General features: G+C 35.9%; 3 protein-coding genes across 5 annotated transcripts; 2 read left to right on the top strand and 1 right to left on the bottom strand.

Annotated features, from left to right (window-relative positions):
• Positions 1-264: 264 nt before the first annotated feature.
• Positions 265-6,965, top strand: LOC100776454 (receptor-like protein 52). Its single transcript, XM_026126141.2, is given in 3 exon segments — positions 265-3,126; positions 3,365-5,809; positions 5,885-6,965. A coding segment is annotated over 1 exon segment (2,340 nt). The 5' UTR covers positions 265-467; the 3' UTR covers positions 2,808-3,126; positions 3,365-5,809; positions 5,885-6,965.
• LOC102667720 (uncharacterized) lies at positions 3,365-5,461 on the top strand. The gene is made up of 3 exons (XM_006599740.1): positions 3,365-3,490; positions 3,567-3,646; positions 4,840-5,461. The coding sequence occupies exons 1-3, from the start codon at positions 3,365-3,367 to the stop codon at positions 5,459-5,461; spliced, it is 828 nt and encodes a 275-aa protein (XP_006599803.1).
• A 1,833-nt stretch (positions 6,966-8,798) lies between the features above and the next one.
• LOC100786746 (FRIGIDA-like protein 3) lies at positions 8,799-14,492 on the bottom strand. 3 transcript variants are annotated; one of them, XM_014768856.2, is made up of 6 exons: positions 14,289-14,480; positions 14,101-14,206; positions 13,890-13,938; positions 11,510-12,567; positions 10,565-10,737; positions 8,799-9,429 (listed from the first exon to the last, which is right to left on the bottom strand). In XM_014768856.2, exons 4-6 carry the CDS (start codon positions 12,555-12,557, stop codon positions 9,010-9,012), a joined length of 1,641 nt encoding a protein of 546 aa, XP_014624342.1. In that variant the 5' UTR covers positions 12,558-12,567; positions 13,890-13,938; positions 14,101-14,206; positions 14,289-14,480; the 3' UTR covers positions 8,799-9,009. The 3 variants fall into 3 exon arrangements, with proteins under 3 accessions (XP_014624342.1, XP_014624341.1, XP_006599130.1); XM_014768855.2 differs by having other exon boundaries at positions 14,106-14,206; positions 14,289-14,479; XM_006599067.3 differs by lacking the exon at positions 14,101-14,206 and having other exon boundaries at positions 14,289-14,492.
• Between the last annotated feature and the right edge of the window lie 1,192 nt (positions 14,493-15,684).

A 15,684-nucleotide genomic window follows, 5' to 3' on the forward strand; every position in this document is an offset into this window, starting at 1 on the left:
AATAATTTTCCATTTACTCAAATTATAGAGCCAAATCCCTTATCACATATTTAGAAGATTAAAATTATTTATCATTCATGTCACATCATAATAAAAAATCATAATTCTAATATGCTACCTTATCATTACTCTTAAATAATAATACTAAAAATAAAGGTTATCTTTAGTAATTAATTTATTTGGCACATATTGATACTTTTCCTGCAATACATCCTAACTAGAGGAGTCCCAGTCAGTGGTCTCAGCAGGTCCACATAAAAATTGGCATTATACGGAATAGGTAAATTGGCATGCCAAGTTTGAAAGCAAGAGTAAGTCAATCATAGTTCAACTTTTCAGTCATATTCAGTGTGAGGTGTGGTTGTTGCCAATAAGAGAAGTAATAGATTTCTCATACATTATCTCTTCATTATTGAATAATAACACCATGCCATGAGTGAACTAGAAACAACTCATACACCACCAAGATGAAAAAATTTACCTCATCATGTGGCAAAATGTCAATCCTTTCTCTTCTCTCCTTCTTCTTCTTCTTCTTCTTCTTCTTTCTCACCTATGCAAACTCTCAGTCTCAGTACTCTTTGTTGTATGATCAAGAACATGCAGTCCTATTGAAGATAAAGCAATACCTGCAAAATCCACCATTCCTCAATCACTGGACCTCATCAAACTCCTCACATTGCACTTGGCCAGAGATCAGCTGCACTAATGGTTCAGTCACTTCACTGTCTATGATCAACACCAACATCACTCAAACACTGCCACCTTTCCTTTGTGACCTCACAAACCTCACACATGTTGATTTTCAGTGGAATTTCATTCCTGGTGAGTTCCTAAAATCTCTCTACAAATGCTCCAAGCTTGAGTACCTTGACCTCTCACAGAATTACTTTGTTGGCAAGATTCCTGATGATATTGACAACTTGGCTAACCTGAGTTTTCTTAGCCTTAGTGGCAACAACTTCTCTGGTGATATTCCAACCAGCATTGGGAGGTTAAAGGAACTAAGAAATCTTCAACTTTATCAGTGTCTTCTCAATGGTACTTTCCCTGCTGAAATTGGCAATTTGTCCAACCTTGAGTCCTTGTATGTGTTCTCAAACCACATGCTCCCTCCCACAAAGTTGCCATCAAGCTTGACCCAGTTGAACAAATTGAAGGTCTTTCATATGTATGAGTCCAACTTGGTAGGGGAAATCCCTGAAACCATTGGACACATGGTGGCATTGGAGAAATTGGATTTGTCAAAAAATGGTTTAAGTGGACAAATTCCTAATGGTTTGTTCATGCTGAAAAATCTGAGCATACTATATCTTTACCGGAACAGCCTTTCCGGGGAGATACCTAGAGTGGTTGAAGCATTCAACTTGACAGAACTTGATCTTTCAGAGAATATACTTAGTGGGAAAATACCTGATGATTTGGGAAGGCTCAATAACTTAAAATACTTGAATTTATATAGCAATCAGTTATTTGGGAATGTACCAGAAAGCATTGCTCGTCTGCCAGCTCTGACGGACTTTGTTGTTTTTCTCAACAATTTATCAGGTACTCTTCCTCTAGACTTCGTTCGGTTCTCAAAGCTTGAAACATTTTAGATTGCATCTAATAGTTTCACAGGAAGGTTGCCAGAGAACTTGTGCTACCATGGAAGTTTAGTAGGTTTAACTGCTTATGACAATAACCTGAGTGGGAAGTTGCCTGAATCTCTAGGAAGTTGCAGTAGCCTGAATATTCTAAGGGTTGAAAACAATAATCTTTCTGGTAATGTTCCTAGTGGTCTATGGACATCGATGAACTTGGAAAGATTTATGATAAATGAAAACAAGTTCACTGGTCAGCTTCCTGAAAGATTGTCTTGGAATGTTTCAGTCATGTCCATAAGTTACAATTAGTTTTCCGGTAGAATTCCCCTCGGAGTGTCTTCCTTGAAGAATGTTGTGATTTTCAATGCCAGTAACAACCTCTTCAATGGTAGTATTCCACTGGAGCTAACATCTCTTCTCCATCTAACAACTCTTCTGCTTGATCATAACCAGCTCACAGGGTCACTTCCATCAGATATAATATCATGGAAGTCGCTAATAACTCTAGATTTGAGCCACAATCAACTCTCTGGAGTACTCCCAGATGTAATTGCTCAGTTACCTGGCCTTAATATTTTGGATTTGTCAGAAAACAAAATCTCTGGTCAAATTCCACTTCAACTAGCCCTTAAGAGACTCACAAATCTCAATCTGTCCTCCAATCTTTTGACAGGGAGGATTCCAAGTGAATTAGAAAACCTTGCTTATGCCAGAAGCTTCTTGAACAATTCCGGTCTCTGTGCTGATAGTAAAGTACTAAACCTTACCTTGTGCAATTCTAAGCCTCAAAGGGCAAGAATTGAAAGAAGATCTGCATCTTATGCTATAATCATAAGTTTGGTGGTAGGAGCCTCCTTACTGGCTTTGTTGTCATCATTCTTGATGATCAGAGTTTACAGAAAAAGAAAGCAGGAAATGAAAAGGTCATGGAAGCTCACTTCCTTTCAGAGGCTGAGTTTCACAAAAACAAATATTGCGTCCTCAATGTCAGAACACAATATTATTGGCAGTGGTGGGTATGGTGCAGTATATCGTGTCGTTGTTGATGATTTAAATTATGTTGCGGTGAAAAAGATATGGAGTAGCAGAAAATTAGAGGAGAAGCTTGCAAATTCATTTCTTGCAGAAGTTGAAATATTGAGCAATATTCGTCATAACAACATTGTAAAGTTGCTATGCTGCATTTCCAATGAGGATTCTCTGCTCCTTGTCTATGAGTAGCCTAGGCCCAAATCTGAAACCCCAAAAAGAAAGGAACTTAAACCATCTACGAGTGTTGCTAGGTGCACCCAGCATTTTTGCTGGTGCACCCAGCAAAGTTTTTAAATGGAAAAAATGCCCCTGACTTCTTTCTTCCTTAAAAATGATTTTTTTTAAAGAAAGGCGCAGAACCTCCATTTTTGTTCGCTGTGCTTTCTCTCGTTTTCTCTTTTTCGTGCGGCATTGCGTCTTGTTCGTGAGGGTAGCAGCGTTGAGGGTACCGGCGTGAAGGTGAAGGTACTGGCGTCGAGCGTTGCAGTGGTCGGTGGCGGCAAACGAGGTACGCAGAACCTCCATTTTTGTTCGCAGACATACGGACATCCTTCCGGATCAACTTGATCCATAAGTGTTTTACGGATCAACTTGATCCGTAAGTTCCGGATCAACTTGATCCGTAAGTGTATTATTTTTGGTATTTGCTGTTTTTGCATTTTTGCATCTGTTTTTCCATTTATTTTCCTTTTTTATTTTAAATTACTAATTTTTTTGTATGGTCATTTTTTGTTTGATTTGGTTAGATGGATGAAGATGAGTGGATGTATGAAATAATGTCTGAACGAGCGGATATGGATTATGAAAATGCAGAATCATGTGGTGCGAATGAATCACATGTTGATTGTTCGGATGCGTTCAAGACTTCTCAGGTTATAATGTTAATGCTTGTCACACATTTAATAAAATGAATACTGATAGAAAACTTAAATTATGTGGATTTTGTAGGTGTTTGAGTGTCGAGAGGATGTTTTGCGGTGGGCTCGATCCGTGGCTCATGAAAACGGATTTGTGGCGATAATTTTAAGGTCGGACACAAACACAGGTAGTAGAGGAAGGAGTACGTTTGTGTTAATTGGCTGTGAAAGGAGTGGCGAGTATAAGTGTAGGAAAAAAGAATTTATCAGAAGAGACACTAGGACTAGGAAATGTGGGTGTCCTTTCAAGCTTCGTTGCAAGCCAGTGGCTGGAGGAGAAGGCTGGATGGTGAAGTTGATTTGTGGAGTGCATAATCATGAATTGGCCAAGTCATTAGTTGGACATCCATATGCAGGGCGATTGACTAAAGCTGAAAAAACACTTATTGCTGATATGACGAAGTCCATGGTGAAGCCAAGAAACATTCTGCTAACTCTGAAGGAACACAATGCAAATAGATGTACAACTATTAAACAGATATACAATGCAATAAGTGCATTCCGTTCTTCCATAAGAGAAAGCGATCTTGAAATGCAACATCTGATGAAGCTTCTTGAACGTGATCAATATATTTATTGGCACAAAATAAAGGATGAAGACGTGGTTCGTGATATCTTTTGGTGTCACCCTGATTCAGTGAAGTTAGTCAACACATGCAATTTGGTGTTTTTGATAGACAGCACCTACAAAACAAACCGGTATAGACTCCCATTGCTCGATTTTGTTGGGATGACATCGACTAGGATGACATTCTCTGCCGGTTTTGCATATGCGGAGGGTGAACGCGTTAATAATTTGGTATGGGCTTTACAACGCTTCCGAGGCCTTTTTTTAAAGCGTGATGCCCTCCCTGGAGTTATTGTCACTGACAGAGACCAAGCATTGATGAATGCAGTGAAAGATGTATTCCCTGAATGCACAAATTTGTTGTGCATCTTTCACATAAACAAGAATGTGACGGTTAAATGTAAATCACTAATTGCGCAAAAAAATGCTTGGGATTATGTCATGGATTGTTGGGGATCTCTGATTGATTGTCCTTCAGAACAGTAGTTTGATGAATGCCTGAAGAAGTTCGAAGTAGCTTGCGCACCTTGGCCAATATTTGTTGACTATGTCAAGGAAACATGGATAATACCACACAAGGAAAATTTTGTTTCCGCCTGGACTAATAAGGTGATGCACTTAGGAAACACAACAACAAACAGGTATGAAACTGTTCAACTATTTCTATTAACGTTGAAAAATTTATGGAATTGTATTATTGTATATGTTTATTTTTATTTGTGTATTTGAAATGTAGGGTTGAATCTGCTCACTCGTCTTTAAAAATACTGTTACAAAATAGCATTGGACACTTATGCAGTGTGTGGGATGCCGTGAACAACATGATTACGTTGCAGCACACACAGATTAAAGCATCATTTGAAACAAGTACACATGTCATTGGACATGTGTTACAAAAAACCTTATACAGGAGGCTGCTTGGAATGGTTTCAATGTATGCTTTAAATCAGATTGTTGCTGAATTTGAGCGTGTTCACTATGCTGGCAAGAATCCCTCAAGTTGTGGTTGCGTGGTGAGAACCACGCTTGGTCTTCCTTGTGCTTGTGAGCTATCCAAATATGTTGGTGGTTGCATCCCACTTGATTCAATTCATATGTTCTGGAGGAGACTCAATTTTTCAGACCAAGGGTTATCTGAGCCCGAGGTGGGCATCAAGGACGTAATGGAAACAATATACCAAAAATTCGAAGAACTTGATGTTTGTGGCAAGTTTACTCTAAGAAGTAAACTTTGGGAAATTGCACTCCCTGATCAGAATTCGATGTGTCCTCCTCCAGCAAAGGTTAACACAAAGGGGGCACCGAAGAAAATTACGAGTAGGAACCCAAGGTCAACAAAGCGCGATCCATCTTACTGAGAGTATGTAGATGCCTTTGAATCACAACAAAATAGCAATTCGTCCGTGAGACGTACTGCATCATCCTCTGAGCAACCGAATCGAAGAACGATGATGCCCATGTTGGACTAGTTTCATCCATTTATGCACGACTTCATTGATAAGATTGTTGATGTCAAAGGTGATGGTAACTGTGGATATCGGTCGGTTGCCGGTTTATTAGGTATGGGTCAAGACTCTTGGTCGGTGGTCCGCAACCATCTGCTTAAAGAACTTGCCAATTTCTCAGAAGACTATATCAAGCTCTTTAGTGGCACGGAGAGATTTGAGGAATTAAGGATGTCACTACTTGTTGATGGGTTAACCAAGGTATGTAATTTATGAATTTGATTTTTAAGACTTTAGTTTGAAATTAAGTTTGATGTGTATATTTGTTTTATTCAGGTGACAACGGATAAGTGGATGGATATAACGGACATGGGACATGTCATTGCATCAAGGTATAACGTAATCGTTGTATCCTTGTCTAAACAACAAAGCATGATATTCTTTCCCCTTAGAAGTCAACCGTTGACAAATTCTTCATTGTATCGTATAATTTGTATCGGTCATGTGTATGACAATCATTTTGTTGAGGTACATTGTAGATATGAAGTGTTTTTTTTTATGATTATGCAATGGCTTTTGTAGGATTGAGTTAACATTTTTTTCGCATACACAACAGGTTTATTTAAAAGAACGTTGTCCCTTACCGCCTGTATCATTTTTATGGTCTAGCAATTGTCATCCGCAGGCGAAGTCATGGCCAAATCCATATATTAGCAGAATGCAGCATTACAAGAGCTTTGTGATGTTCAAGAGAGACTATGTTGACTTAAATGATGATTGAACATGTAATTTATAAATGCCTGATCGTTTTGAACATGTAATTTATTTGTTACGTCCACAACAAAATTATTACTTAATTCTAAAAAAGCATGTATGATATATCGTTGTCTGACTTGACTACACATTGTGGAAAACCGTGTTTGATAAATTGTTGTCTGCATTAACATAAAGCGCGTGAAAGGACCCTGCACAGCATGACTACACATGCAGATCTGATGCAAGCTAAAGCATGTCATGTCATTCGTGTAGTTGACAACACATACAGAAAGCATGTGCATGCATATTTTCAATCTTTAAAAAATGCAGCACTAATATTAAAACTCATCTATATATATGGCACAACCTAACATTGTAAGAAAGCACAAGTTTCAGTATCAACCCAAGTCTTACAAAAAACTATGGCATTCGGAGAGACAAGCAGTCAGACAGTTGTGAACTCCACATTAGGTTTTATTTTTCCAAATGGATCCATTGTTCACAACGACAGTGGTGTTTCCTTCCAAGCTTCCACTCCAGTTCCCATTCGAGTACCTAACGGGTGTGATTTTCAAACGTTAAAAACCAGAATACACAATACCCTTAAGCTAACCGACAAGCAATTTTTGGATGAAATTTACTACCGGCGACCTTTCACGTATGCAGGTAATCAATTTCGGTTTCAATGTATGCAACTGAAAGATGATGCTGATGTTAACACAATGTTAATGTGTAATCATGAATTTTCTTTTGTTGGTCCGATTGAGTTATTATGTAGCATTGCTAGAACCCCAGATGGTATTTTAAACTTACTTGAAACTACTATGATCCCTACTCATGATGCCCTGCTATATTACAATGGGAGGTGGAACATGTCACACCAAAATGAGTTTATAGGTTACTCGTTCACAGGAAAAAATCCCAAAAACTTTGACATTCCCACCGGATGTACCATGGATGAACTGAAGGATTTGATCAAACAAGTTGCGCCTCGTGGGATTCTCCCTTATGATGTTGATGAAACACAAATGGTAACGCGATTGTTTTTTTGGAAACCAAGTCACCATGAGTATTCAGAAAAAGTTATAAAATTTGAAATAATTGAACTCAAAACCAACGAGAACGTGATGAAGGTGCTCATTGAATCTAACTACTGGAAAAAGTTTGGGCCAATAGAAATTTTAGCTGTTTTCAGTAAACCTTTACCGCAAATGGAAGACGAGTTGTGTTTGTCGCAAAATTAGCATGAGTTAGTTAATTGTGGTATTTGATGAAAATTTAATTTTGTTCAACTATGTTGAAGTTAATGTACTGTTTGAATTCAAGTATTGCATAATCGTTTTCAATTACAAAAATCTCAACTAAAAAAATAGATTTCTATATATAACAAACTAATTAATAAATTTTTTCTTCTTACGGATCAACGTACGGATCACCTTGATCCGTAAGAAGAAAAACAAGCAGGGACAATTTTGCCATTTAATAGCTTTGCTGGGTGCATCAGCAATAATGCTGGATGCACCTAGCAACACTCACCATCTTCTAAGCCCACAGACAAATAGCCTCAAAAGAACACTTGGAAGATAATTAAGGTAAGGACGATCAAATAATGCAACCATCTACAATTGAACTGATTAAGGAAGATGTTGATGAAGAGACTCTTATTATTCGCTCTTTGAAGAAAAGAAATCATATACCGAAACAAACAGATTGAATGAAAGAAGAGAAAGCTACAATTGAAGTCCCAGCGCCTGCGTCTAATGTAATCATTGAGGAACCTTTTCTTGCCAAGGAAAAGAAGGAAGAAGAAATCAAAGGCAAAAAACCTGCAATGGTAGAGCCTAACTGCCTAAATCAAAGAAATGAGAAAATTAATAGTTCAAGAAAGTAGTAGCCCTTGCTAAGTAGGAAGTAGAAAAGGAAAAGAAAATTGATGAAGCAGGAACTAGCTGCCTTAGATGAGGCAACTGTTAAGTCTGTGAAAGCCATGTTTAAGGATGAAGTGATCTGCACTTCTGAAGACATTGATGATAGAGGATACTTGGTATCAGATGCTCGAAGTATAGGATAAGGGTACCTCTAGCTTTCTTAGCTGCCAACAAAATGGAAAAATAAGCAGAACTCCAAGCAGGTATCATAGTATAAAGTATAAACTAGAAATAGAGGGTCTGTTCATAGATCAACAGGAAGTAGATGACGTAAAGTACATCATAAGGTTGGTTAATAGCGAGTGCCATTCGTGAGCCTCAAGGACTTTGTCTCCAGAATGGTTAAGCCACTAGACGGAACAATGGCTATGTACTAGGGATAGACATGAATCATGGATAATTTTGCTACTATTAATGGTCCTTACATATGCTGATGATTAAGGGCTCATGGTGCTCAACAGTTCCTCCCAGCAAATCCATGTTTTAAAACAAAAAGACAGCATGCATAGAAAGAGCAATTGTTTAGAAACATTGACAGTAATAATAATAATAAGAAGAATATCTCGTAAGAGTGTAAAAAACGAGAACAGAGTTCATACATTAGAGGATCAGAATATATCTTGTGCTACAAAAGTTAAATTTTAGATTGACATTTTACCTCTTTTCAGTGATTCTTAAGACTACATTGTGGAAGTGCAACATACAACAGCTTGAAGGTTAAAGACTAGATATTAAACAAAAGGATCATAGTCGCCTGTTTTAACATATCAGCTAACTCTAGTGGAGATATGTAGCTTGGTACTGATACCCATTTCCAAAGTAGTTGCCATGGCTGGGAGAGAAGTTATACGTTGCAGTGGTCATGAGAGGGGGGCAATGATTATCAGTTGGAGCAGGGTACATATAAGGTGGTCGGTCATACACAAACTGTGGATACCTGTCAGCAACTCTAGCATAGGAAGCTTTGTCGGAAAGAATGTTAGTGACACGTGGACCATATCCGGCGCCATTTGCACGGGGTCTCTTGGGTTGAGGTTTTGTGGCTTCAGTTTCCCTCTTCTTGTCAGCTTTGGCCTTCTCTAGCTGCACCAAACGTTTCTGGAGAGGATCCAGAGGATACTGCTCATCAAGTTTATGTTCTTCAATGCACTTGATTACAGCCTTAAGTGCGACCAGCTCTCGTTCATTCACCTCAATCTGAGACAAAAGACACTAGGGATATTAAAAGAAAGAAAGAAATAAAAAACAGTATATTACCACAAAAGCCAAATTCTTTTTAAGAAACTATTAAAAATCAATTTACAGGTAGAGATAAATGACGGTAGATTGAAGGAGGAAATCAATGAAGAAGATCAAGTATACAGATAAAGATAAAAGGAAAATAGTTTGAGATGATTGAAAGAATTTTTTTTTAGCTAATCAAAGACAGCGTGAAATACACCTCCAAAGGAGACAAGAGGGAATATTGAAAATGTCTAATTGACAAAGTGAAGAAAGTAAGGTCTCACTCTCCAAATTGTGTATCCTAATTCATAATATAGGAGTAGATTAAGCATCAACTCTTAACAATTGGTGTTTCTTGCCTTTCAGAAAAGACAAAATTTGATATTTTCAGTACACATACAGCTGCTTTCTGTGGAATTATTTCTGACAAAAAGCATAAGCTGCTTTTAAAAACTGCATTTGCTTTCAATTTTTTCCTTTTTCATTCACCAGATATATGTTTGAAGATGTACATTGTTCAAACATCTAGAGAAAATATTATAAATTACTAGAAATAATTTATTATGCAATACAAAAGAATCTCAGATGTAAATAAATGCAATATTTGTGCTAAATGCCATGTCACATCTAGTATACATATACTATATACTAAATCACTTACTAACCATAAGTCAAACAGAAAACCAAAACCTGTGTACACTGTACACAAAGAAATAAGAATCTCAGATCTTTCTCCGCAAGCATAGCCCTTAAGTCCTAAACATTAGACTGCAAGCTCTACAATCTAGATATTTTTCTATAGCATTAAGACTTTCATGAGGCTCTTGCACCAAATTGCTTTTTAACCTAAATATAAATGGTTCTGCTATATAGAATTAAGCATATTTTTCATTTATTATCCATTGGAAAATCCCCATCATCTCCAATTTTTTCCAAAACAAATGAAACAAACATGAATAATATGTAGGCCTTCCAGCTCATCAGCTTTACCTAGAGTCCTGATTACAATTTGAAGAGCTTGGCAAAATATTAGATCACTAGCTCAAACTGTGAAAAGAAGATCATGGAGGGAATAATTACTTAATATAGCGGACACTAAATAACACACCTGTGCAGTGGGAGAAGAATTAACACTTCTAACAGGAGAAGAAGCTTTTCTTGCATCTTTCAAGTAAGACTTCAGTAAAGAAACAGGACAAAATTGTTCAGTAAGATCAAATGCAAAAGCCAAGTTAACAGCATCAATTTGTCGCCCACTGTTCACCAAAACCCCAATAACACCTGTATATCCAAAACGTAAAATGAAGCATTAAAACAAACAGATGCAATAGTTTTATTGCTTTACTCTGTAATTGATACAACTGCTAGATTTCATGCATGAGACTCGCATGTTAAAAGCCACTTGGGATGATTCCAAGAAACAAAGGTCAAGGGTTCTCATTAAAAGTCAATCAACGCTGCAATGTAATATGTTAAGAACCAAAAACTCTCTTACGATATAATTTATATTATATTAGATAACTTGCATCAGCAGTTTTCAGTGGACATCCTAGCATACTAATGCACACCATTCAATTGTCTTCAAACAATATCAGGGAAGTATAAGAGTCATCAATTTTCAGTAGATATCCTGGCATACTATCACAATTCAAGTTTCCTTTAGCTTTTCCTTTCAATTATTTAACAAGAACCAGCAAGCAGGAACATCCAAGAAGACTGGCAAAGTAAAAAATAATAATTAATCAAAGTTGGTAAGACTTTCAAAAATCCTGTTACTAAAATGGTTGTTTTGGCAGCCACGCGACAGTAGATACTTTAACAAAAACTCATATTAATCACAAAATGAAAATTAAGGGAACAGCTTTTTGTTATTGAAATAAAAATAAAACTAAAGAAAAATAACACATGATGCAATTAGATGAAAAGCTTTGCACAGAATAAACAGAATATTAAAACTTTTTCCTTGTATCAAATTTGGCTCAATATTTAAAATTTCCTATAGTTCTTGTAAAGTTTTAATTCATGTCAAACATTATAAAGATCAAATACACACCAGGCATCTTTTCTGACAGCCCAAGAAAACGACATAAATCAGCAGTTTGGCGGCGCCGAGACACCATTGGAATCAATCTGGATAACTCCTCCTCATCAAAACCAGAGGCAATGCCAAAACTAGCTACAAGTTGTAAAAATGCATGAGCCTCCAAGGAATTCCCATTGCTAGCATCCATGTCAAGAGCATCCAATCTGGGTTTCCATTCTTCAGCAACTGCTTTTGCCCTGTCCTTGATATCCTCTGAAATCACATTAGAAACACAACCTGAGCTGCTCAGGAAATCACATAAACATTCCATCAGCATGATACAGGTTCGACGAAGACCCAATAAGTTACCATCCTTCTTTAGGTCCTGATTTGACACTTCTGTACAGTAAAATCCTTCCAGAGAATCTAAAACTAAATGGGCAGCATTAGTAGCAGCTCTTAATGCATTTGGTATTTCATCCCTTACAGTAGCAAGATTCTTACGGTTATCAGATATGAATTTGTGAAGTCCAGCAGCATCCATCTCTTTGCATAGTTTTACCAACTCTGGATAAGATACCAACTCCACATTTCCATTGTCAGGAATTTTTATATCTTCCACATTACCTTCAGCTGCAGTGGACACAGTATCCACAGGTTTCTCCTCCACTCCTGGAATCCCTCCTTTACCACCGTTTGAGACAGTAGCCAATTCACGTGATGAAATCTTCCTCTGCTTGTCTCGAGCATTTACAATGGCAAATGAAGCAGCATCTCTTTTTTCCTGAAGCCTCTGGAATGAATCTTGCTCCTTGGCAAAAACAGCTGCTTCCCGCTTCTCCAGTATCTCATGAGCCTTCCTCGTTTTGCTTTCAAACTCTTTTTCTTGGTCTTCCAATTCATCAAAGCGCCTCTTCAAGGATTTCTCAAGACCATGGAAATGTTCCTCTAGTTCTTTCCATTTCAAGTTAAGAGTAACAGCCCGATAACTTTCAAGTTCAGCAAATGCCTTCTGCAGCTGTTGTATCTTAGAAGTAGTAGAATCTATCAATGTAGCAACTGAATCCGAGTCTTCCATAGCAAAGAAGCTGAAGAAGATAAAATAAAGAAAGAAATACCAAGTTTTAAATTATGCACACACAGACCATGTGCTGTAGTATGAACTAAAGATATATCAGCAATTACAATACTCATTGTCTTGATATGAGAATAACCATACATGCACCATATGAGAAAAACAATACTTGTGTTATCCAGATGCAAGATAAATAAAACAATGAAAAACAGATAAAAGGTTGCCATTTTGGAAATTGTTGTAATGATAAAGGCAAGAAGCAAAAGCTACTATAACTTAGGGATAATGATATATAATTACCTAAAGGAGGAATTTTTGTTGGTGGAGTTGAGTAATTGGCAATGTTCAGAAAAGCAAGCTCTGTGAGTGGCCAAGTGTATAATTTTAGGGTGCAAGTTTCAAGCTTCTAACTTCCTATATTGCAGTTATTTCAGAACAAGTAGCTACTGTTCAAACTTTGCAGTGAAGTCTAGCAACCAGACAATGAACCAAAACTTGTGTGTGTAAAGTGTGTTCCTCCATATTTCCCTTCTCACTTAAGTGTGTTCCTCCATATTTCCCTTCTCACTCAATTTGCCAATGTCCTAGTGGCATAAATATTTGCTTGTCTTTTTTCTCATATTATACACATGCTGTGTCTCTCTTTACTCCTTAGTCTTTACCAAATGTTAGTTAAAATATCCCGTCCCAATCACAAACTAAAATAAAAGCAAAGAATCAAGTACTTAGAGAATAGAAATTTCTACTTATTTACTTTTAAAGCAAGAATCAAGAAACTATTTGATATTCATGCACAAAAAAAAATTAATTTCATATGGTGAATTTTGTTTTCAGATTTAGAATGAAAATTATTTACACAATAGGATTACGATCTTCTGAAGTTAAGAAATAACTGAATGGTGGTGCAGTTCCCATTCAATGGTTTCATATTTATTTGAAATAAACAGTGAAAGCTTATTAAAAAATTGTCCACCATTAATCATTAACTGCACTCTGCGCAGTTTAATTTTGAATTGCAGAGCATCTAGCTCCTTACACAATAATAGAAATAGTGCAATACTCTACAGCCAAAATTAATACTAAAAGTGAAAAAGAAAGAAAAAAATCTATCACCTTAACCCTCAGAGTCAACTCATTACAATAACAAAGGAAAGAACTAGCATTATCAAATCATCAAAACGCTCCTAAAATTTCAAAACAAAATCTGAGCTTAATCCACTTCACTATTTGATATCAAATTTAACCCTCCACAGAATCCTCAACTACTCATTTCTTTATAATTTGTCAGGCAGCTTAATTAGTTACTACAATAACCAAAAAAGCTAAAAACCTTACCAAAGAAGATATCCAGATCCAAGCTTTCAGAATCACGCCAGAAAAAACCCTAAAATGGAAACATGAGCAAAATCAGCACAACATTTCCACTCATCAATTAAGGCAATTTCAAAAAACAAAACGCAAAAATGAATAACAAGTAGAAAGCTAAAAATCACAGAATAACTAATTTCCATAACATAACAACAACAAAAAAAATCACAAAATTCACCAAACTGCAGTTACGAGAGCTGATTTCGAGCACAATGGCTACAACATCTCTCAATCGTGGAACGGAGAAAGCGGATTCTTGTTCCGCATAAGCAGACAAAGCCGATCTAAACCGACAGCAACAAAACAAAATCACAAGAGAGAGAGAGAGAGAGAGAGAGAGAGAGAGAGAGAGAAAGGAAGAGTTACCTAATTGACCCGAAAGAAAATATAAAAATAGAAAGAGATTCTCAATCCATTTTCACATGAAAACGTGAAACCCTGGGAGAGAGAGAAGAAGAAAAGAATGTGTGGTAGAAGTATTTGTTTAATTAATAGTACTAGAGTCGCAAACCGCACTGTGTCTGTGTCTCTCTCACTTCTTCTTCACTATTCTTTCTCCTTCTGTTTTCTTTTTCAAATTTTGTCCTAAATTAGTCTCAGTATGTATGAAATGAAAAAAAAAACACAAAGAAAGAAAGGAAAAAAATAAAAAATGAGATAACTTATTAAGAGAAAATATTTATTAAAAGAATAAAATTAAAAAAAAAATCTTGTATTATATGATTGCAAAGAAAGTGTAATAACTAAAAATATTATATTTTTTATCGATAAAAATTAAATAGTATTAATTTTATAGGACTCATGCATCATATTCAATAAATTAATTTAGACTTTCTTTTGCAAAAAAAATACTATATAATATAACAGATAGTTTTAAATAAAAAGTAAGAAAACATGAAGACTATATAGTGTTTTAATATATTCCTTCACTTTTCTTTTGGTTTTGGATTAATGGAATTTTAGCATAAATCTCGCTATATATGTTTTTTCTTCTATTTTATTGATCAAATTAAACCAATGAAAATATTAACAAACAACCAATGAAAAGATTTGGGTAAATGTATTTTTTATCTTTTTAATATTTTCTCTCATAATTCATCTATCCAAACAAGGTTTTAATCATAATTTTAATACCTTTATTTTTTATAATTTGTATGTCTTATCCTTTTTTACGAAACTTGGAATACTAGAACTAGGGGTAAAGTTCACAAATTATTTATATATATATATATATATAAAGGAAAGTCGATGGCTTGTGAGGACATCTTAAATAATACGCATGCTTCTTCTATTAATTAAACAGGTACTTATCTTTTTTATGCATTAAATAAAACGATGCATACTTCTTTTTAAATGCTATCCCTGATAAGTGGAATTTTTTTTAAAATCTAAAAAAGAAAATTAGCATTATTTAGGAAGACATCATGAAAGTAAATGTAAGTTTGACAAAAATATACGAGGACAAAAATTATGATTTTTTAAAAATATATTTAGAGAGTAAAACCAAATTTTGAAGGAACCGTAAGACATTTTACAATTTTGTTTCTGCAAACTCTATTTTGAGAGTTCCGTTTTGGGTTTGGCGTTGTCCGTTAACGGACAGAGGAAAGGATTAAGGAAACTACGAATGGAACGGCGCTTCGACAAAGTTAACAGATATTCTTCTCGGGAACTGTACGCTTTTGTTTTTATTTTTTATTATACTCAATTTTCAAGAATGTCTGCACGAATTATTTTATTAATTTTAAGGCAGACATGAGAT

This window comes from Glycine max, chromosome 16, assembly GCF_000004515.6.
Source record: "Glycine max cultivar Williams 82 chromosome 16, Glycine_max_v4.0, whole genome shotgun sequence".
Taxonomy (NCBI): Eukaryota; Viridiplantae; Streptophyta; class Magnoliopsida; order Fabales; family Fabaceae; genus Glycine; species Glycine max.

What these genes read in the sequence shown, in the direction of transcription:
- LOC102667720 (XM_006599740.1), top strand. Translation starts at nt 3,365, where the DNA reads ATGGATGAAGATGAGTGGATGTATGAAATAATGTCTGAACGAGCGGAT. An exon ending in ATGCGTTCAAGACTTCTCAG is followed by an intron (nt 3,491 to 3,566) that starts GTTATAATGTTA and finishes TGGATTTTGTAG; the next exon opens with GTGTTTGAGTGTCGAGAGGA. An exon ending in TTTGTGGCGATAATTTTAAG is followed by an intron (nt 3,647 to 4,839) that starts GTCGGACACAAA and finishes TTTGAAATGTAG; the next exon opens with GGTTGAATCTGCTCACTCGT.
- LOC100786746 (XM_006599067.3), bottom strand. Translation starts at nt 12,557, where the DNA reads ATGGAAGACTCGGATTCAGTTGCTACATTGATAGATTCTACTACTTCT. An exon ending in GCTGTCAGAAAAGATGCCTG is followed by an intron (nt 10,738 to 11,509) that starts GTGTGTATTTGA and finishes TTGGATATACAG; the next exon opens with GTGTTATTGGGGTTTTGGTG. An exon ending in ATTCTTCTCCCACTGCACAG is followed by an intron (nt 9,430 to 10,564) that starts GTGTGTTATTTA and finishes CTTTTGTCTCAG; the next exon opens with ATTGAGGTGAATGAACGAGA.